The sequence below is a fragment of the Rhinatrema bivittatum genome, chromosome 19, assembly GCF_901001135.1.
Source record: "Rhinatrema bivittatum chromosome 19, aRhiBiv1.1, whole genome shotgun sequence".
NCBI lineage: Eukaryota > Metazoa > Chordata > Amphibia > Gymnophiona > Rhinatrematidae > Rhinatrema > Rhinatrema bivittatum.
The window spans coordinates 34803797-34824957 of record NC_042633.1 but is presented as its reverse complement, the minus strand read 5'-3'; the positions used below and the strand labels follow the sequence as shown (position 1 = coordinate 34824957).

General features: G+C 53.6%; 2 protein-coding genes across 14 annotated transcripts in view; one reads left to right on the top strand and one right to left on the bottom strand.

Annotated features, from left to right (window-relative positions):
• Positions 1-785: 785 nt before the first annotated feature.
• Positions 786-6274, bottom strand: CUTA (cutA divalent cation tolerance homolog). 6 transcript variants are annotated; one of them, XM_029584384.1, is made up of 7 exons: positions 6127-6213; positions 3546-3627; positions 3049-3197; positions 2079-2138; positions 1400-1445; positions 1203-1252; positions 786-996 (listed from the first exon to the last, which is right to left on the bottom strand). In XM_029584384.1, the coding sequence occupies exons 2-7, from the start codon at positions 3606-3608 to the stop codon at positions 897-899; spliced, it is 468 nt and encodes a 155-aa protein (XP_029440244.1). In that variant the 5' UTR covers positions 3609-3627; positions 6127-6213; the 3' UTR covers positions 786-896. The 6 variants fall into 6 exon arrangements, with proteins under 6 accessions (XP_029440244.1, XP_029440248.1, XP_029440246.1 ...); XM_029584388.1 differs by lacking the exon at positions 3546-3627 and having other exon boundaries at positions 6127-6274; XM_029584386.1 differs by lacking the exon at positions 3546-3627 and having other exon boundaries at positions 6079-6196.
• The window catches only part of SYNGAP1 (synaptic Ras GTPase activating protein 1), a 211396-nt gene continuing 196009 nt past the window's right edge, over positions 5775-21161 (top strand). For 5 of the 8 annotated variants that reach the window (XM_029584381.1, XM_029584373.1, XM_029584374.1 and 2 more), the window contains exon 1: positions 5776-6105. The gene's annotated coding sequence lies outside the window, so the exon portion shown is untranslated. Of the gene's footprint in view, positions 6106-21161 lie in introns of all 8 variants that reach the window. The other 3 variants (XM_029584372.1, XM_029584376.1, XM_029584375.1) reach the window with 3 other exon arrangements.

Below are 21161 nucleotides of genomic sequence, written 5' to 3'. Positions count from 1 at the left end.
AAATTTCCTTTACATGATCTAACATGACATCTTCAAGCGATCGTGGTTTGCCATTGGGATATCAGCCCCTACGGAAGCAGCCACTTACCATTGGCTTAGTCCTCTCCTCCCAGCAGCAGCGACGCAGCTTCTCCCTGCCCGTTTGTGCTCTCGTGATCGTGCTAGGGGCAGGCCCTGCTGCAGTGGCCATTCCCCCCCCCCCCCCCCCAACAGTAATCTTGCCCCAACGATGCGGTCTCTGTGAGCAGAGGAATGCCTTGAATCTGCCATGGTTCAAGGACGGCCAACGGCACAAAGCACTGCCCTCCTTGGGTGGGGATGAGTCCCGATCCACATCAGCACCAGCAGGGGCTTGGCTGCCGGGATGGCGAGGCAGGACCACCACCACCCTGCCCCCAGCATTTCGAACTGGACCTGGCCTTGCCCGGGGCCACAGACTTAGCGTCTGCCTGTGTTGCAACCTTCCAGCGGCCTCCGCCTGAAGCCCGCTTCGGGTTAAACGGTGGAAATTTTCCCCTGAGCACAGCGAAGGGCTCTGTTCCTGCAGCAAAATCCCCCTGAAGGGGGGGCAGCTCTGGAAGTTCCCAAACCGGCAGCCAGAATGAGCCCGGCTGCTGCCAGGAGAAAGGGGGGGCCGAGCTTAACACGTGTGTCCTTCCCTAAACACCACTTGTCAAGGGAGAGGAAACGCTGCTCGCTTTGCCAAAGCGTGGCGCGACAGTTTTGTGATATGGCTCGGGGGGGGGGGGGGGGGGGGGGAGAACGAGTTTTAACTTTCACACGAGTCCTGAAAATAAATATTTCCTTTATTGCATGAGTGTTCTAACCGCTCACAGACTTTTTTAAAATCAGGCAAAAGGTGCGCGTCGTCTGCTCCGTGCCAGGCAAGCAGCGGGTCATTCTGGCACAACGTCCCCCAGCCACTTCAGGTAGGGAGGGTTCCCCTGGTCTATGGGAAGGCTGATCACCTCGGCCACTTCGTAAGGGTGGACGGAGCTGCAGAGAGAGAGGGGGGGGGGGGAGGGAAAAGGACACACGAGCAACGTGAGCAGTCAGGAGCACTTCACGCATCGCACGGAGAGACGGCCACCGCCCCACGCGCGCGCAAGAGCACACGGCTGGGAGACGGCAAGGCGTAACCTTTCAAAGCACGGGGCACGGAGAGACCTGCACCCAAGCAAGGGAGAGAGACTGCTGCTCACCGCACAAATTCGGCCAGTGCTGGAACTTTGGAGGTCCTCGTTTTAATCATCTGAAAGAGAGAAGATGGAAGTCAAACAACAAGAGAGCGGCAGCCGCCAGGAAGGGAAGCAGTGTGAATGTGAAAGTGGGAGGCCTTCGTGAAACTTCCCTTTAGGGAGAGGAGTGGGAAGTTCAACAGGAAAATGCTTTCGCTTACCATCAAAACCTCGGCGTCCTCTTCAATTTTTCCTTTCCATTCATATCTGATGAAAAGCAACATGAACAGGGAGAGAATGAGCGACCAGCAGACGAACCTGGCACAACCCAAGGACCAACCTCGAAGAGTGAACATACCCCCCACACGGTGTATGGGCAGGGACCCCCGACCTTCGGAACAGAGCTGGGCCGTCTGGATCCTGGGCCGTCTCCTCTGGCCCGGGGGGGGGGGGGGGGTCCCAAGGCGGCCCCTTGAGAACAGCTGACCCCTTTATGTTCCATACGTAACACGGGAGAAGGCAGCTCCTTTCCTAGCTGGCCTGGATTTGGGTTGTGCGACCAGTGAACGCCGATGGGTTTTTTTTTGCCTGGTGCAATAAGGCACTTAAAAAGGGGGGGGGGGAAGCCTTTGACCTGTTCAACTCCGTGCTGCAGCAGCAAACACTATTGGACTCAGGGATCCCGCCAAGCTCTCGCAACCTGGATCGGCCACTGTCAGGAGGCTGGGCTGGGTGGACCTTTTGGTCTGACCCAGCAGGGCAAGACCTGTGCGCTCATAACCTCACTCGGGTGCACAAGGCTGAGATTACATTCGGTTCAGCGCAAGGACAAGAACCCAGTCCCCTGGCCCTCCCTAAACCGGATAACAGGACAGCACCGAGCGCTGTTTCTTTACTCACATGGATATTAGGTGAGGCACAATATTCACGCAAGCTGCCAGTTTCCTCTCCACAATCCCCCTGCCAGAGGAAAAAGGAGAAAAAGGAGTCTGTGAATAGCAAAGCCAAGAGGGATGGGCGTGGTCCGAATGACAGGGTGAGGTGTGGGCACAACAGGAGGGGTGAGCACGGTTTGGACTTATGGCATGCAATGGGGAGACATTTGGTCTTACCTGTTGAATTTCCTTTCCTTGAATCCTGCTAGACTGGTCCAGAGGAGCTGAGTTTATGCCACCCTGCCAGCAGATGAATATCGGGGCTTACACAGATCCCCCTTTTCGTAGAATCTAGAGCAGTGGTGCTGGAGGATACTGTAAGGCTGCCACTTGGTCTTCCTTTACTAAATTTTGGTTTAGATGTGCAGGTGGAGAGATGCTGTATTTGGGGCAAGCATTCTCTTTTTCCCCCACCTGCACTGTTAAAGGGCTTGGGTACTTCCCACGCATCTGGACTGGTCTAGCAGGATAAGGAAGGAAAAATTTGGTCTTGCTTGTTAATTTCCTTGAATCTTGCTAGACCTGTCCAGGACCCTCCTGAAATTCAGCAGCTGCATTTTTGCCTGTTGGTGGATAAGTGCTCCTCTGATTTCGCAGAAGGTTCTGTGTTTAGGGTGAGAACCTGCAGATTCCCTATATATTTACTTTGTACGTCCTTTATATTCCCTGCTGGAATTCTTAGAAGGTCTCCTGGCTTCAGCTTGACTTTTTTTTTTTTGTTTCATTTTTCATAGCTTGGTCATAGGGGCTTGCTCCACGCCATAGCTTTGAATAAGGACACTAGCAAGGTCCCAGGCTTCACCACTTCTTATAGTTGGTAATGTCACTGAAAAAATGGTTCTCTAAAGCCACTGGCAGGCTAGCATAAAGCCACACCTCTGGACTGGTCTAGGCAGGATGACAAGGAACGGGACAGATTATAGACTGAGCCTCACCTTGCAATTTCCTTGGCTACCGTCTCATTAGGACAGGTGACAAAGGCAGCAGAGTGCGTTCCAGACACATACACCTCAGTCGCCATGGAAAAGCAACGCAGTCCCGCAATCCTCAAGGGCGTGTACATAAACAATACTCCCAGCAGTGCCTGTGGGTCATCGGTAAAAGGGGAGAAAGATCTTCACATTAATGAGTTGCGAAGGCTGATGGGGAAAAGGAGTGTGAGCCTCACATTAGCAGAAAGGATAGATGATGGGAGGAAACAAGTCTACACCAGGCCCTGCCCACCCTCCTCCTCCCCCTCGCCAGGGCCATCATAAAGGCTAAGCACGATGCGCGCGCCGTGCCGCCTCTATCGGTACAAGAATGGCCACATCTTCGGAGAGGGCTCCATCCCCACTGTGGCCGTGACATTCCCGGAGGGCTCTGTGGCAGCCCGGGGTGCCGTTCAGTCCTGCCCCTCTCAGCCTGAGGAATGTAACCGTTTTTCACTTACGCAGATGGATCCGGCCAGCGCCCACCATCCTAGACCGATGGCTAGAGGAGGCAGCCTTGGCATTGGTGGGACGCGAGGTCACCTGTAAGCAACGAGACATGGGAGGGCATGTGGGTGAGTGAGTGTCTTGAGCCTGGAAGGGCGTATCTGCCTGGAGTCTCTATGAGCTGGGACACCTCTCATCTAAAGCACCCTTGCCACGTGGCCCGCTGGAGTCTCTTCTGTGCTCCTGTGTGGCCCCCACCAGCGCTGGAAGAGTTCCGTCAGGAAACAGAGCACCCTCCTTGGCTCTGCTGAGGTTTTCCTATCAATCCCTCTATTTCAAGTTTTAAAAACCTGCTTCCACCTTCCTGTATAGGGAGAAGATTTCCTGTTACGAGCTTTATTTCTGAGAGTTACGCTACCCCGATGCTGGCTGGCACCTAGTTAGGTACATGCAGGTTTTTTCAGACTCTGTGCGAGCCGAGAAGAGCCTGACCTGCCCCATCTGCTGGAGACAGAGTAAGACTTGAGGGGCTGTGGGTGGCGCCTCACTATATGTAGGGGAGCCCGACAGGTCTTGCTCTGTCTCCATCTGCTGGTGCGGAGTCACAACCCAGGTGTCTGGACTGATCCGGGTACGTACAGGGAACAGCCCTTATCCACCTGAGAGGGGAAACTAATTAGGAAGGCAGGGGCTTAGTTACCATAAACCAGAGAGGACCTGGGCAGTAACTACTTACATAGAAACACAGATAAGGCCAGGAAGGCCTCTCCACTCTGCCCAAGTGACTCCTGGGGCAGTTTCACACCACCCACCCCCAGTTCATCTCTGGCTTACCCTACGCATCGCCTCTGCTAGGGAGCCCCTCCTGCGCCCAGCCCGAACGCCACTGCCTGTTTCTGCCTCCCCCGGGGACGCTGTTCTCAGGCATCTGCCTTCCCTTCTTCTGCTCATTTCTTCAGTCTCTCCATTTGCCTGTAGGGGACAGGATGGTGAGGTGGGAGAAGGTGGGCAGGACAGGTCGAATGCCTGAGGGATTGGGGAGGGAGGGAGGGAGATGTCCTGCGTTGTCCCTGTTGGAATTGGGGGGGGGGGGGGGGGGGGTTGTAAATTATAAGAGTAGATGGGCAGGCTGGATGGGCCCTACGGTCCTTTTCTGCCATATCTCTATGTTTTTACCAGAGGACCGAAGGGGGGGGGGGGGGGGGATCAGAAATATGAGATGGGAAGGAGAGCAGGAAGCGGGGGCAAGTTCCAGGATCTAAGGAACCAAATTCCCTTTTTTTCCCCTTGGGATTCTGTTCCCCAGGTGCACACGTACATCGACCCCCCCCCCCCCCCCCCCCCCATTACGTGCAGAAATACCGGCTCCCTCCCCCATTTCCCTCGCCCTCTCACACAGGTAGGGAGAACCGGGTCCGGCGTCAAGAGCGGGATGCAGCTTGGCGGGATATCAAAAATGGGTGCCGCACGAAGGACCGGATCTGGAAGCGGCTTTGGGTCAGAGTCTGGAGCGGCTCCGACACAGGCCGGGGCCAGCGTGACAGTCTGGTTCCTCCATGTAGTTCCTGTCAATGGCTCCGCGGCCCCTGCTTTTATCAAGAGGTATCCCGCCTTGCGGGGGTTTCAGGCCATGCTGGCAGATCCTACGAAGCACGCACTGGATTACATGGAGCCGAAGCCTGTGCCACTGGCTACGAGGTAAGACAAGCTACAGGCCTGGATTTTGGCAATAGGCACACCAGGTCTGTGCCTAGGATGGCAAAAATCCCGGGGGGGGGGGGGGGGGGGTGCCAGTAATCTGGCTGTAGATTTACTCACAGGGCCCCTCACTTGCAGGGAACAGGTTGGGAGAGGAGTGAGCCTGAAGCACAGGTAGGGGGGGGGGGGGGGGTAGTGTTTGTATGTGGGAGAGAGAAGGGATTGGTGCTGGTGCGCCTGCTTGAGACAGGTTAGAAAGGGGGGGGGGGGCATGATCTGAGCACAAGGACACCTCTGGCCCCCCCTTCAATCTAAGTTCTCTCTCCCTTGATATCGGATTTTCTGCGCCCCCCACCCCAAACTTTCCTTCCTTCTCTCCAGATCCTGGAACCCACCCCACTAATAAATCCCACTGCTTCCTCAATCCCAGGACCTCCCCTCCTTCCTATTCTCCCATTCCAGATTCCCCATTTCCCCCCTTTTCCTCACTCCTCCCTGCAACCCCAGCCCTTGGCGTGGTCCTCCCTCCTTATCCCCAGTCCGAATCCACCTCCTTTCCTCTCCTCCTCTTTTGCCCATCCTTGCACTGATACTGAAAGTTCCTTCTCCTCGCCCAATAACAAAAATTACATTCTGCGGACCCAAGCAAGGGCGGAGAACCCCGTCATTTTTGCAGCCTGCTCTGAAGGTGGAAATGTTTCCCGAAGGGCCTCGGGCGTTTCCAATTATTGCCACGGAATCTACCCCGGAGCTGCCAAAGCCGGAACCCATCTCCGACCTCCTGAACGGTTCGGCTGCAGGCTGCGGGTGCCTTTCACAGAACCGGGACGGCGGCGGCGCTGCAATCACCCAGGCCGGGAGCCAAAGCGAAGCTCGGTAAGGGGGGCGCATACGCACCGGGCGGGCAGGAGAAGCAGAGCGCAGGGCCGGCTGGGGGGGTGCACGGCAAGCATGGGCACCTCCAAGGCCATAGAGCTAGGAGGCCTGAGCAGCAGGGAAGGAGGCCCGCTGGGGGCCCCTGCTGGCGGGAGGGCAGTACTGCGGGCAGACCCTGCACCCATCCAAGCTTTCCTCTAAGCACTGCTGGGAGACCCTCACCCCTATCCAAGCCTTCTTCTAAGCACTGCTGGAAGACCCTCACCCCCCATCCAACCTTTCCTCTAAGCACTGCTGGGAAATCCTCAACCCCATCCAAGCCTTCCTCTAAGCACTGCTGGGAGACCCTCACCCCTATCCAAGCCTTCTTCTAAGCACTGCTGGAAGACCCTCACCCCATCCCCCTCCCCAGCATCCAAGACTTCATTTAAGCACTGCTGGGAGACCCTCACCCCCATCCAACCTTTCCTCTAAGCACTGATGGGAAATCGTCAACCCCATCCAAGCCTTCCTCTACGCACTGCTGGGAGACCCTCACCACCATTCCTACCACCCGTCCCCCTCCCCACCATCCAAGCCTTCCTCTAAGCACTGCTGGGAGACCCTCACCCCTATCCAAGCTTTCCTCTAAGCCCTGCTGGGAGACCCTCACCCCTATCCAAGCCTTCTTCTAAGCACTGCTGGAAGACCCTCACCCCCATCCCCCTTCCCAGCATCCAAGACTTCCTCTAAGCACTGCTGGGAGACCCTCACCCCAATCCAACCTTTCCTCTAAGCACTGCTGGGAAATCCTCAACCCCATCCAAGCCTTCCTCTAATCACTGCTGGGAGACCCTCACCACCATTCCTACCACCCATCCCCCCCCCTCCCCACCATCCAAGCCTTCCTCTAAGCACTGCTGGGAGACCCTCACCCCTATCCAAGCTTTCCTCTAAGCCCTGCTGGGAGACCCTCACCCCCATCCTTAGCACCCACTCCCTCCCCCCATCGAAGTTTATCTCTAAGCATTGGTGGGAGCCCCTCACCCCCCTCCCCACCACTCATCCCCCTCCCCACCAAGCACTGCTGGGAGACCCTCACCCCCATCCCTACCACCCATCCCCCCCTCCCCACCATCCAAGCTTTCCTCCAAGCACTGCTGGAAGACCCCACCATCCAAGCTTTCCTCCAAGCACTGCTGGGAGACCCTCCCCCCATCCCTACCACCTGTCCCCCTCCCCTCCATCCAAGCCTTCCTCTAAGCACTGCTGGGAGACCCTCACCCCCCAATCCCCACCACCCGTCCCCCTCCTCTGCCATAATAAGTAGATTCCCCTCCCCCCATCCTCATCCCACAGGAAGAATGAATCCTCTAAGCACTGCTGGCAGTGCCCTTGGGTAGGGGTGGGGGCAGCGGGGGATGTAATGTCCCCGGAGGAAGGGATTCAGGTGATTTTTCTGTTCTCTGGAGCTCTTCCCGAGCTTTGAACGTCAGCTGCGGGGACCGGAATTACTCCTGAAAGTGATGCCACCTTTGTTCTGTGATGTGTGCGGTCAAAGAGAAGAGAAGAAAGATGATTAAAGAAAGGGGGGAAAGCCCCCTCCTGCCTGTTGAGATGTGCGGTCCCGCAGAGGCTGGACGCCTGCTAGGGAGAATATGGAAAGAGAAGGGAGGGAACGCATTTCTCATCTTTTCCTGAAATAGTTCATCTTTCATTTTGAATAACAGCTGGGGGGGGGGGGGCGGGGAGAGGTGCAGGGGTTCCAGCCACCAGCTGTGGAGGAGGAGGAGGAGGGGGGGGGAGTGGACCTCTGCCACAGAGCCCGGGCTCTGAGCCCCACCCTGCTTTATTGAGGTTTTTATCCACTGCCCAGTCAGGGGCAGCTCTTTTAAGTGGCCTCTGCTGCAGGAACGGGTCAGTCCCAACGAGACCGGCAGATGGGGGTTTCTAGTGTGGGGGGTTCGGCTGCGGGAGGTTTACGTTACGGGGTGGGTTGCGCTATTACTAGTGGCTGCTTTGTAGGTCGAGATGATGTTTTTGGGTTTTTTTTCCTCAAATTACCAATTTATGTTTAAACTCCAATCCCCCTTGTTGGAGTTGGGGGGTGGGAGTTGAAGGCCGGAATGGAGGAGCAGCCTGGTGGTCAGAGAAGCTCAGAGTTCAAATTCAAAGCCCGCTGCTGCTCCCCTTGTGCCCTTGGGCAGGTCACTTCACCCTCCCTTGCCTCAGGTAGAAGCTTAGATTGTGCGCCCTCTGGAGGACAGAGAAATACTTAAAGTACTTACCTGCATTGTAATCCACGTGGAAGGCAGAGTAGTAAGAGGCGGCTTAGGATGAGTTTGTGGCTTCATGGGGAGTAATGTATTTATATCTATGAGGAGGCGAACTGTTGTCATAAAAGAGGACAGGGGTGTTTTCAACCCCCCCCCCCCCCCTCCAAAATTTATTAGCAAGGGCACGAGAAAGAGAGAGATTTTTGAAGCAAGCAAGAGGCAGAGCCTGGCTACGGTGGCCCGCTGGCTCCCTTCCTCCCCCGCCAGACAGGCCGATCCGGTTCCTGGTTTTATCCCACGATTCCCGCGCCGAGGGAAAGGGACCGCTAAATTCGGCGCTGCGAGATCTTGCACGCAGTCGGATCTGTACCCCGATGTAACGCGCCCAGAGCTGCTGTGCCCGCCACCAATACACGAGCTACCTAAATAAATAAAGTCTAGGGGACGCCCATCGTCCCAGGTGACTGCAGGCCTGCAGAGGGACGAGGAGAGAAACAAGGCAGGCCCCAAAAAATTATGTGCCCGGCTTGCCCCATACCGGGTCACGCCAAAGGTCCAACAGGCTCAGCACCCTGTCTCCAGCAGTCACCAATCCCAGTCACAAGCACCTGGCAGGATCCCTAAGAATAGCTCTGATCCTTCTGGCTAATAACCGGGGATAAGCATCGGCTTTCCCAACTCTACATGGACTTTTCCTCCAGGAACCAGTCCAAACCCTGTTTAAACCCCAGCTTTTACCACGTCCTCTGGCAACAAATTGTGCACAGAGTGAAAAAAAAACAAACCCTTTGTCCGATTTGTTTTAAATGTGCTACCTATTAGCTTCATGGAGCATGTCTTAGTCCTGATACTATCTGAAAGGGTAAATAACCATCCACGCCATTTAGGATTTCATAGACTTCTGTCATAGCTCCTCTCAGCCTTCTCTTCTCCAGGCTGAAGAGCCCTAACCTGTTTCGCCTTTCCTGATAGGGGAATCGTTCCACCCGCCTGTATCATTTCTGCTGCCCTTCTCTGTACCTCTTCTAATTCTGCTAGATCTTTTTTTGAGACGTGGTGGGCAGAGCCGCACTCGATACTCGGGGTGCAGTAGCCCCATGGCTCGATACTTGGGCTTTTATTTGTATTCACTGGCCTCTCCAAATAGCTGTTCGCATCCCTCCCGTTCCGGCCTCAAAATGGAAGACGCAGCCCCCTTTATAAAGACAACCCCCAGCACACAAACGGGAACGCTGTCGACCTTCTTGCAGGTTGAGGGGATCTTGCCGCCGCCACCGCGTGCGGCAGTAGCCGCAGCCCCTGCTATATACGACCTCCGAGGTCGCAGGCTTGCGGGGCGGGCACTGAGCTTGTCGCTTTGGGGGGGGGGGGGGTGTTACGAAATCTCGGTGTCGTTGCCAACGGCTTCAGAAGTGGTCTGCGGCCGAGGTGACCTTACAGACATTTCCTGGGGTGGCGGGGGGGGGGGGGGGGGATGCCAGATCGGAGGGGATCACTTCCCGGCTGGGTCAGGGAGGGGATCTGCAGCAACGATCAGCAGGCGAGCCGCAGCACGAGAGGGTTTAAGGGCAGCCCACTACAGCCACCCCCCCCCCCAGGAATGCGTCTCTCGTCCCCACTAGCGCTATGTAAGCTCTCGGTGGGGGGGGGGGGTTCAGCTAAGTTTAGCCTTCTCGGTTTGATGTCAGGAGGTTCTCCTGGATCCACATTTGTCAGCGCTAGGGGAAGAGCTGTGCAGAGAAAGGGGGGTGGGTGGGGGGAGACCGAAGAGAGAGTTTGAGGAAGGCTCGCATCTGTCTCGTATCCCACACCTTCTCCCCATAGTGGCTGAACCGTGGTTCCCAGCCGCTCCTGTGACATTTCTTCATACTCGCTTTTCCAAAGTGTGATTTTTTTTTTTGTTGTTGTTGTTGTTTTTTGTCCCCCGTTCTCTCTTGTGGGAAAAATTTGACCATAAACCATGCCTCTAGGGCAGGGGTGGCCACAAACTCCGGTCCACGAGAGCCACAAACAAGGCCTGATTTTCAGGGCGGTCTGTGACAGATACGCACCGGATACGTTTTGCATGCAGACGGAGGCGGTGCCTGGAAACCTCTCCTCGTGCCGTCTTTTCCGTGGATGTCCCGGGAAACAGGGCCTGTCCGGGGCTCCCGAGGGCCAGAGCCGGCCGCCCCCCCCCCCCCCCCCCCGCTCTGGCTGCCAAAAAGGGCCGTGTGACGGTTGGTGCCCGGGTCCTGAGCGCCGCCGAACGGTCAAGAGGAGAATACGGGAGCTCCCAGCAAGGGTCATCCGCAGATGTGTGGGTGGGGGGTACACACTGGTCAAATACACCGGGCCATTGGCAAGCCTGCCCATTTCATCCGCAGGATACGTTAGGAGGGACCTGGCGATGGAAGGGTGGATCCTCGTACTGACTCGGCTACGCTCTGCGCTGGCGTCTTTGGAAGCGAACCGTCACTAAAGCTGTAATTATCTTTTCTCCCAGGGAAAGAATTCCTGCAGCTTTTTTCAGCCTCTTTCACCCCCCACCCCTCTTAATTTTTATCTGCGATTCTGAGGTCTTTCTTTATCCCTGCTCGGAAAATCAGGGCACATTTGAGTGCGGGGAGGGGTTGCGCCTGGCTAAAATAACCCAAGGGGGTGTCACGGCCTTTTCAAGCGAAGCTTGCGTCTTCTTGCGCGGTGCAAAGAGGGGTCCTGCCTGTGCGCGTGGACAGTGGCGGGCTGCGTACCCACGTGCGTGTATCGGTGCGTGGCACTGTGTGCTGCGGGCATTGCTGAACATCCTGGGGTAATGGTTACTTCTCTGCATGCTGGCAGGTACACACAGCGTACACGTAAAATGAACATGTCAGGACTCCTGTTGCCTGCAGTTTGAGCCACTCCAGCTTTTGTACCGTGTGTTTGATTGTCTCCATCCGGACAGGTAAGAAGTGTTTCTGACAGGAAAAGGCTGAGATGGCTTAATCTTGGTACACGGCTGAAGTGTTCCCTGTGTGTCGACCCAGAATGCATTTTGTATCATTCAGGGTTCATTCATCCATCTGTTTCTCCATTTCTTTGTTCACTTTGTCCCCTATTAAAAAAAAACAAAAAAACCCTGCTGGATGGAATTCTTTGCCTGAAGTCATTTGTAATCTAGGATCACGTTCTTGTGGCTTTTTTTATTTTGGGGGGGGTGGGGTGTGCATTTAGCTCACTAATTTCTTCCTGTCCTTTTGGAGCTTCCAACTCAATTGGAATCGGCCTCTACTGGGGCCTCCTGCTCCATGAGCCTCCCAAATCACAGCTACCCTTGATTTCTCCCCACTTCATAACCTCCCCCCCAGGTCTGCGGGCTATGGCTGCCTCTGGTGCACACTCCGTACCCGCAGAGGCGCGGGGGTAACCTGCCCAGAACAGCAGGTATAATCCTAAATCCCTTGTTGGGCAGACTGGATGGGCCATTTTGGTCTTTTTACCCTTCCCTGCCATTTACTACCACAGATGCCCATTAGATCCAAGCAAGAGGAAAACAAGCCAGCATGCAGTTTTTCCTGGAACGGAAAGGCTGGATAGCAGTGATGGGCCCTGCTCTACATTACAGCTTCTAAAAGGGGGTGACAGTGTTGCGTGTCCCGTCTGCTCCCGGACCCGGACCATCCTCGCTTGAGGCTGTGGGCAGCCATCTACGCCCCCGAGCGCCTGCTGCCTCCTCAGCTGTTCCTGGCTCCTCCGCGGACCTCCTCAGCTACCAGCTTGGCTTTGACCCTTGCTATGTTGGACCACGCTCTGGACTGACCCTCTGGCTTTGACCCTTGCTCCTTTTGACTCTGTACCTTGTTTGCTCAGCCGCCTGCCCTGACACCAGCCTGCCTTTGACTACGCCTTCAGTATGAGAACATAAGAACATGCCATGCTGGGTCAGACCAAGGGTCCATCAAGCCCAGCATCCTGTTTCCAACAGAGGCCAATCCAGGCCATAAGAACCTGGCAATTACCCAAACACTAAGAAGATCCCATGCTACTGATGCAATTAATAGCAGTGGCTATTCCCTAAGTAAACTTGATTAATAGCCATTAGTGGACTTCTCCTCCAAGAACTTATCCAAACCTTTTTTGAACACAGCTACACTAACTGCACTAACCACCTCCTCTGGCAACAAATTCCAGAGCTTTATTGTGCGTTGAGTGAAAAAGAATTTTCTCCGATTAGTCTTAAATGTCTCCCTGGACTTGGCCTTTCAGGCTTCGGCCTTCTATTACCTGGGCACCACCTGTCTCCGCCCTGTTCCTATTGGCGCCCGGGTCTCTGGATCCCTGCCTCGTCCGGACCTACACCAGTCCCTTGATACCTCTGCTGGTCCTCGGCAACCCTTGCATCTCATCTACTGGGAGTCATCACATGGAGGCCCGCCTAAGACCAGCCGGCCCCAGCACCCAAGGGCTCAACCTGCGGGGAACGAAGGCTGGTATTGGCGAAGCTCCAGTTGGCCTCCGTCTCCTAGTCAGCTCCACCTCCCGACGGTGGGGACCCGTGGGGCTTGCCCTACAGGTTGCGTCAACCCACCTCGGGCCAAGGGTCCACTGCCAGCACAACAGACAGAGAGGGTATGCAGGGAGACACCAACCATCGGAGATCTTCCAGGTCATTCTCTGCCAGAAAGGAGCAGCAGCTATGACCTGCGTCCTAAAGTTCACCCAGTAGCAGCCAGCGTAAGGCATACTATATAAAAGCAGCACCTAAAGTAAATATTTATACGGTGAAACATTTTTAGAAAACCTAGTTTTATGTGAAAAAAGAAAAGCTAAGTGAGTGTAATGCAGCCGCAGCTACACGGACAGTTTGTCCAACTGTTCTAGAGTTGGGAAGATTTATCATGAGGGTATGAATGACCCTGTCTCACGTGGATGTGCGCACACAAACATGGAGGTGTGGATACAGGGGAACATAGTAGATGTCGGCAGATAATGGCCATTTGGCTTACCCAGTCTGCTCTGTTGACCGTGTCTATGTTGTGTCCGTCGCTGTCCGATGACTCTGCTCTGCCCACCTACCTCGTTGGTGACTCCCTTCGGGGGTTGATGGAAGGCTAGCTGCTGCGGCATCTCCTGGCCGTCCTCCGGCGTTCCCGGACTGGCTCCACGCTGCAAGCCGCCATGTTGACCAGATGCCTAAGGGCGTGTGGGCACGCGGCCCGACTGATGTACCAGCGTTGGCGCGAACCTCAGGGGCGTCCCCCTGAGATGACGTTAATAGCACCAGATATTTAAGGTCTCAGTTTTCGTTAACAAGACGAGTTGGCAAGGGATTGGTTTACCTAGTTTCCTCCTGGTCGCTGCAGATGGGATTCGCTCTCCGCAACCCTAGCTACTCTGCCTCCTCGGACTTCACTAGAGGTACCCGCTCCTCGAGGGCCTCACTTTCTCTTTCTTTTTTCAGGTCGCAGTCCGGAACCAGTACTCGCTCCTCGAGGGCCCATGTCCCGGACCAGCTCCTGAATACCACTTCTGTTAAGAAGTCATCGCTACTTACAACAACAGTGAGTTTCCATCTATCTCTCAGAGCCTTCCCTGGGTCCAGGTGCTCGCTCCTCGAGAGCCTAATGAATACCATCTCCTGGGCTGCCTCAAGAGACTATTGTGTGAGTGTTACCATCAAGGACTTGTTCCAGAACTCTGCATATCCTACTTACTCGCATTCTTAAGTTCTCTACAGCTCAGCTACCTGGGGATCGCTGTTCCAGTACCTGAGGGTCTACAGCCCAGCTGGTTGCTTCCAGCTCACTACTGCCACCTTTGGTGGTTTACTATATTGTCTAATAAAAGAACTAGTGTGTGTCTATCTCCTACACTAAGCCTGACCAGTGGTCCCTCTTGGAATTTCCCCCGAGGGAGTGGTCACCTGCCACTGGTCCAAGGATCCACCCACAACTATTCTAAATAACTACAGATTGCTAACTACCAGCTTTATCAACAGAGCTTCATAAGAGATTGCTAACTCCTAGCAGAAAGCTCACAACAGCCTACAACTCTAGCTGAGGATGGTTTCTGCCCATCAACTGTACAAACCTGACCACCTTCACTGTTGACGTTGTGGCCGTCACCCTTCCTTACTCTTACCATCCCTCAACACCCACCTCGGTGGTGGGAAAATGAATGGAGACTCTGCTGAAGGAAGGGATAGAGAACTATCTACAGTCAGGAGGGTTGCTGGACCCGAGGTAGCATGGAGTCACCAGGGGAAGGTCCTGTCAGACAAATCTGATTGTTTTTTTTTGATTGGTCACCAGAGAATTGGATCGAGGAAGAGCACTCAATGTGATCTATTTGGATTTCAGCAAAGCTTTTGATATGATCCCACATAGGAGACTTGTGAACCAAATAAGAAGCTTGGGAGTAAGCGCCAAGGTGGTGGCGTGGATTACAAACTGGTTGACTGATAGGAGACAGCATGTGATGGTGAAAGGAACCTACGTTGAGGAGAGAATGGTGTTAAGCGGAGTGCCGCAAGGATCGGTGTTGGGATCGGTTCTGTTCAATATCTTTGTGAGCGACATTGCGGAAGGGATAGAAGGTAAAGTTTGTCTATTTGTGGATGATGCTAAGATCTGCAACAGAGTGGACATGCCAGAAGGAGTAGAGAGAATGAAAAGATATTTAAGAAAACTTGAAGAGTGGTTGAGGATTTGGCAGCAGGGATTCAATGCCAAGAAGTGCAGAGTCATGCATATGGGGTGCAGTAATCCAAAAGAGCTGTGTGGATTGGGGGTGAAAGACTGATGTGGATGGATCAAGAGCGAGACCTTGGGGTGATAGTGTCTGGTGATCTGAAGTCGGCGAAGCAATGTGACAAGGTGATAGCTAAAGCCAGAAGAATGCTGGGCTGCATAGAGAGAGGAATAACCAGTAAGAAACAGGAGGTGATAATCCCTTTGGTACAGGTCCTTGGTGAGGCCTCACCTGGAGTACTGTGTTCAGTTCTGGAGACCGAATCTCAAAAGAGACAGAAGCAGGATGGAGGTGGTCCAGAGAAGGGCGACCAAAATGGTGGGGGGGGGGGGGGGTCTCCATCAAATAACTTATGAGGAGAGGCTGAAGGACCTGAATAGGTATCCTCTGGAGGAGGGGGACGAGCAGGGGAGATATGATACAGACCTTCAGATACCTGAAAGGTTTTAATGATGCCCAATCGACAAACCTTTCACTTTGGAAAGAAATCAGTAGAACTAGGGGTCAGGTAGTGAAACTCCAGCGAGGACGACTCAAAACCAACATCAGGAAATATTTCTTCACGGAGAGGGTGGTGAATGCCTGGAATGCCCTTCCGGAGGAGGTGGTGAAGACAAAAACAGTGTTGGCTTCCACACTTTCCAGTTCTTCTACTTTACCCAATTCCTTAACAACCTTGGGTCTCCTACTTCAGCACGGGCCGATCCCTTTACCGAATTTTGTGTTCTTTTTATGCGTCGTACGATGTCAAAAAGCCTCAGTGGAATCCAAAGGAGCCACCCACTTCTCCTGTCCCTCCCTCGTCCACTACCTTTTTTTTTGTCAGCTCATCAGAGAATCCAGTCCAGTTCCTTTCAGAAGCTTCTCCCCTCTGCGCTCTCTTGTCCAGTGATTTAGCCGCTCTCCGGCGACGTTTCAGTAACTTTTCCCTGATGCTGGAGGTAGGTTTGGCAGGTCCATGGCTTACTCGCTTCCTCCTCCTCCTTCCCACACTCTCAGTGCCCTCCACTCTCCAAGCAGTGAGCACAGCGAGAGGGGCCCCCGGGTGCCAGGCATGGGGTAACCCTGATGAGTGCCAGGCCCATTTGAGAAGCCCTCTGGGGTTTTTTTTTCATTGTCTTCCAGCAGCACCTCCGAGGTGCTCCTGCAGACCTGGGAGCTGGTCCCTAATAGGGTTGTTGTTTTTTTTGTATTTTTTTTTTGGGATCCAGTCTCTCTCTTTGAGCAGGTGTGGGACCCAAGATGAATCGTTATGCGGGGCATCAATTCCCAAGAGGTAAGCCTAGGCATCCGCAACCCCACCCCCCACCCCTCTCCTTGCAGAGAGGCTGGCATCTTCCATCAATTTTGCCAGGACATCTAGGGTTTAAAGGTGAAGTGCTATAAACCGAAATACATATTATATTATATATATATATATTATTTTTTATATTAGCCAGACAGAAAAAAAAAAAAAAAAAGTCCACCCACACTGCAGCTGCCTGACAGGTACCTTTAAGAGTGGGCCGAGATGGCAATTGTGTGATGTAAGAGCCGTCAGCAAAAAGGGTGCATGGCTAGAGAGAGGGGGGGGGGGAACCGCGGAGCGCTACCTCAAGCAGAGAGGAGAGAGGGGAGCAGCTCAGGTGTGGGGGCGCTGACGGGGGGGGGGCGGGGGCGCGCGCTGTGCGTGCGCGTGGCGTCCGATCGCGCCGGCGATTGGAGGGAGCCGCGTGGGAGGCAGCCACTTGGCTCCTCTCCCGGCAGCCACATTCCTTCCCTCCACCCCTCTCTCCTCCCCCTCCCCCTCTGCAGCCTCTCGCTCCTCGGCATCTTCTCTCTCTTTTTTTTTTTTGCCTTTTCCAGGATTCCATTTACAAAGTCTGCGGCTGCATTTTTTTTTTTTTTTTTTGGGAACAACAAAATTATTTATTTTCTCTTTGCTTTGGGTAGTAAAAAAAAAAAAAAAAAAAATTAAGAAGAAGAATAATAACCTTTTCAGTCTTTTTTTTTTTTTCCTTTTTTTCCATTTGTTGTTTTTTGTTGGTTTTTCTCTGTGTGTGCTGTGCTTTCCATCGGCTCGTCCATGAGAAGACCGGGGAATTAGCAACGGAACCATGTCCTATGTCCCCTTCCGAGGTAAAAAAAAAAAAAAAGAACAAAATAAGCAACTCTAAAGTAAAATAATGCTGCCGATGATGCTGATTTTACTACTAGGACTAATAATAAACAAAAATAATAAGAGTAAAATCCAGCCCCCATGAAAGTATCAGGAGTCCCCTTCCCCATGGCCTGTGCACTGCATCTCTAAGGCGAAAATAATAATAATAATGCATGCTCGCAGCGCTGGCTTTGCTAAATGCTAATGGATGAAAAGCAAGCTCTTTGATTTTTGTGGCAGCCAGCATGCAGGATTGAAGGGTTGTGTGTGTGTGTTTTGTGCTGATGGCACGCACTTTGTGCAGGAGTCACATAGCTGCTGGTGGTTTCAGTGTCAGAATAGAGGTTATGGGGTGGGTGGGGGGTTGTGTGTCTCCCCCCCCCCCCCCCCCTCACTCCCTTCACAGGGGTCTGATCCCTGGTCGCATCCGTCAGGGCCCTGAATGCTTCAGAGCCGCAGTACCAGGCTTGCATGCAGGAGGGGAGGAGGGGAGAAGCCTGCAGGTGAACGCGTGGCTACCACAGCTTTCTGCCCAGCACCAGCCTCTCACTTTTTTTTTTCCTCTATTGGGTGGGTGGGTGAGGATCCCCCTTACCTGTTGGGCAGTAATGCAGCGGGAAAGCGGAAAGGTTAGGAACCCCAAGAGAGCAGAAAAATGACAGTGTGTGTATATATATATATATATATAATCTGCAGGCAGAGAGACTAGAGGATCAGTGAGGAATGGCCTGGCTTGCCTTCAGCCTGAAACACAAGAGGCGAACGATACCGGCCTGCTTGGAGCCTGGAGGCAGGCCAGCAGCTACTTCAGGTCGCAGTGGGGCAGAGATTGAGTTCATTGACAGAAACCCCAGATGGCGGGCTTCACTGCCAAGACTGACCCCGCCAGCTCTACCTGTTGATAGGAGCCATTACCACTGCAGTCGTACAGATCTCTCTCTCTCTCTCTCTCTCTCTCTCTGGCAGCAGTGGGGAATTACCCCACTTCCCTCCCAATGGACAAGGTGGGGGCAGCAGGCCGGATGTTCCCTGCGTTCAATACGTTTTATCCAGCAGGGGTGCGAGTGTCACCTTTCAGCAAAGCTCTGGGCACCGGAGCCAGCGTCCAGACCAAAAAAAAAAAGTACCTCGAAAGCACAAACGACTTTTCCAGTCACCTTGAAATTTAAATTATCCTTAACAGGAGAGGGCTAGAGGCGAGGCGGAGGTTAAAATTCCAATACTGAGGGTCAGGGCAAGGATTAAACTCTGACCCCCGAGTTCAGTGCAGATTAAACTGTGATACCATAAATACTGTGCCGTGGCTGGTGCAAAGATTAGGCTGTGACACCGAGGTTCATGTGAATATTAAGTCTTCAGCGGAGGTCACCGAAAGGATTCAGTCCTAATACTGAGGTCAGTTTAAAAAAAAAAAAATCCGAATTTCCAAAATTGCTGACACTGGTTTGCCACTGTGATGCAGGAGCAAAATTAAAAGCAGCAGAGGCGATGCCGTTGGCCTAGAGTGACCCCCCCGAGTCAGTTCCAGTTTGGGCGGCCACCGTCCCGTTGCCTCCGTAGTCACGTGGCGCACGTCTGTACCGCCGCACCAGCACTGCAGGATAGGGGCCGCTGTGGTGAAGCACCCCATAGCCCTAAATCTAACGCATGTTTGTAAAACAATATAAAACAGAAGCACCCGCCACAGGAGGTGTCCGATTCACATTTTGCTTTTAAAGAGTGTGCTTTGAGATCAGCGAATAGGTCGGACTCTGTTGGTCACTGCCAACTTGTCAACACTGGGTTGGCGTAAGTAGTCATGATGCTCTACGATACCGAACATTTAGGAGACCTGGCAGTCACACCAGAACCAGTCCAAATACTGTGTCATCTTCTGGGCACCAAAAACCTGGGAACCCCCTCCCCCCCACACACACACACCCCCCCATTCCACGGACCTGCTGGTTCGGACTCTTTTATCCCCTCATGGTTCTTCTAAACTTCAGCATCGCCTTGAAGGCAGTTCAGAATAGTGGGGAAAAATGGAGCTGGAAAGGACTTCAGGTCGTGCAGTCCACACATTCTCCCGCGTCCCGCCCCACCCCCTGTGTTCCCAAATGACCCCCCTTCCCCAGACAGATGTTTATGGGGGGTGTTCATAAAAACCACATCCGGTGATGGAGATTCCGCCACCTCCCATGCTTGACAGCCCTCACCGAAAGTTCTTCCTAATGTTTTAACCTTCATCTCCCCCGTTGTAGTTTAAGCCCATCACTTCTTGTAGTACCTACTACTGCCTGTGTCACTTCTACAACGCTGGTAGAGGCACGCGATAGACAATCCCTTTCCTTGGTGAAGATGGAGTCATTGCTATAAAACTCCCCACCTTTTTTAAATTAGGATTTCCTACCCACGCCTGTTCAGCCAAAGCAGAGTACAACGGCTTAATTCATTAAGGTGCTACGCACTTTGGATAAATAGAGTGAATAAAAATAGTACGGTTTGAGGGACAGGCAAACGATGCCACAGCGTGCAGTAAATACGCAGACCTTTGACTGGGTGTGCCTTTTGAGGCAAAAGGAACGAGGGTATAGCACCTAACGGGTGTCACGTAGTCCTGGTTTTCAAATATGCTGCGGGGGGGGGGGGGGGGTGGGGGTACTCTTCGTCAGGGGGAGGAACAAGGGTATTTTCTTGCTGAGGGACCCGGATGCCTGGTTATAGGCCCAAACCTTTTGAGGGCTGGCAGAAAAGCCTGGTAGTCCTGGATGGGGTGAAGCTCTACTGGGAGATGGGGGGGGGGGGAGGGCTGTCACCCAGAAAGCCCGTTATCGGGTGTCGGAGAGTTTGATGTCTTTCATCCATGGCGCGCTTATGGAGGCTCCTCGGGTGGATCTTGGGGGGCCTGGCTGGGGTACAGTGAGATAACCCAGCCCATCAGGTACTCTGGATCAGGGCCTCGAAGGTTTGAATTGGGCCCTGGTGAAGTCTGGGTGGTTTGTGTGTAGAATGGGAGTGACGAGGTCCCCCATCTCTTGCAGCCCTCTAGCATTCGGGCTGCTGCGTTGTGAATAATAAGCTGGAGCTGGTGTTACGTCTTCCAAAGTCAGCCCACTGTTCAGTGCATTAGAATAGTCCAGCCAAGAGGATATCACGGCCTGGCCCATGACCATCAGACTTTTCTGTTCGATGAAAGGATGCAGTTGGTTTTTTTTTCCAGCTGACGTGAGGGTGGTTAAATGTTGTTTGGATCTGGGGTACCTTATGTAGCTGAAGACGGCTATAGTAGACCATCTGCCTATATCAGACCATTCTGAATCTTAAGCTGGGGTCTCTGGTTCCTTGATATCTTGCTTCGCCCTTACCTATAGTACCATTCTGGGGGGTTTTTTTTTGTTTCTTATGGAGAGATCTCTTCCATGCTGTAGACTTCCCTGTGGTGTTGGTTGGGGGCTACCACTATTCTCTTCCTCCTGGCCATTGTGTTGTTATGCTTGATGCAGGTAGACTTCTCTGCCAGTTCATTTAGTGCTCCTGTACCTCGTGTATCCTGTCCACGTCTCTAGAGCCAGTCAGCTCATGGCTTTGTCTCAACTTCCTGCAAGTGCATGAAGACCTCCTCCTGGCTCTCATCAGCCGCGGTCTTGTATGCTCTGCCTTGTGTTCCTTCTTGACTGCCTCCTTTGCCCATGACCACGTCACTCTTGATACAGAACTGTGTTTTGTGCCTGTAAGTTTGTCCTTCGTTATCTACCTCGCATCGCCTGGCTTTAGACGTTCTCCTGACCGCTTCCGCCGAGATCCTTAATCCCGTTTCCATTCTTGGCCTTGGTTCGACACAAAGAGAGGCTTATCGGCTCCCCGCTCCCTCTTTCAGAGTCCCAACTCCAACCAGCCCGCCTGGCCTCAGACTTTTGTGGCCTTTGCTGCCCGCCCCTCACCTGCCTGCCCCATCCTCTCAAACTCTCTGC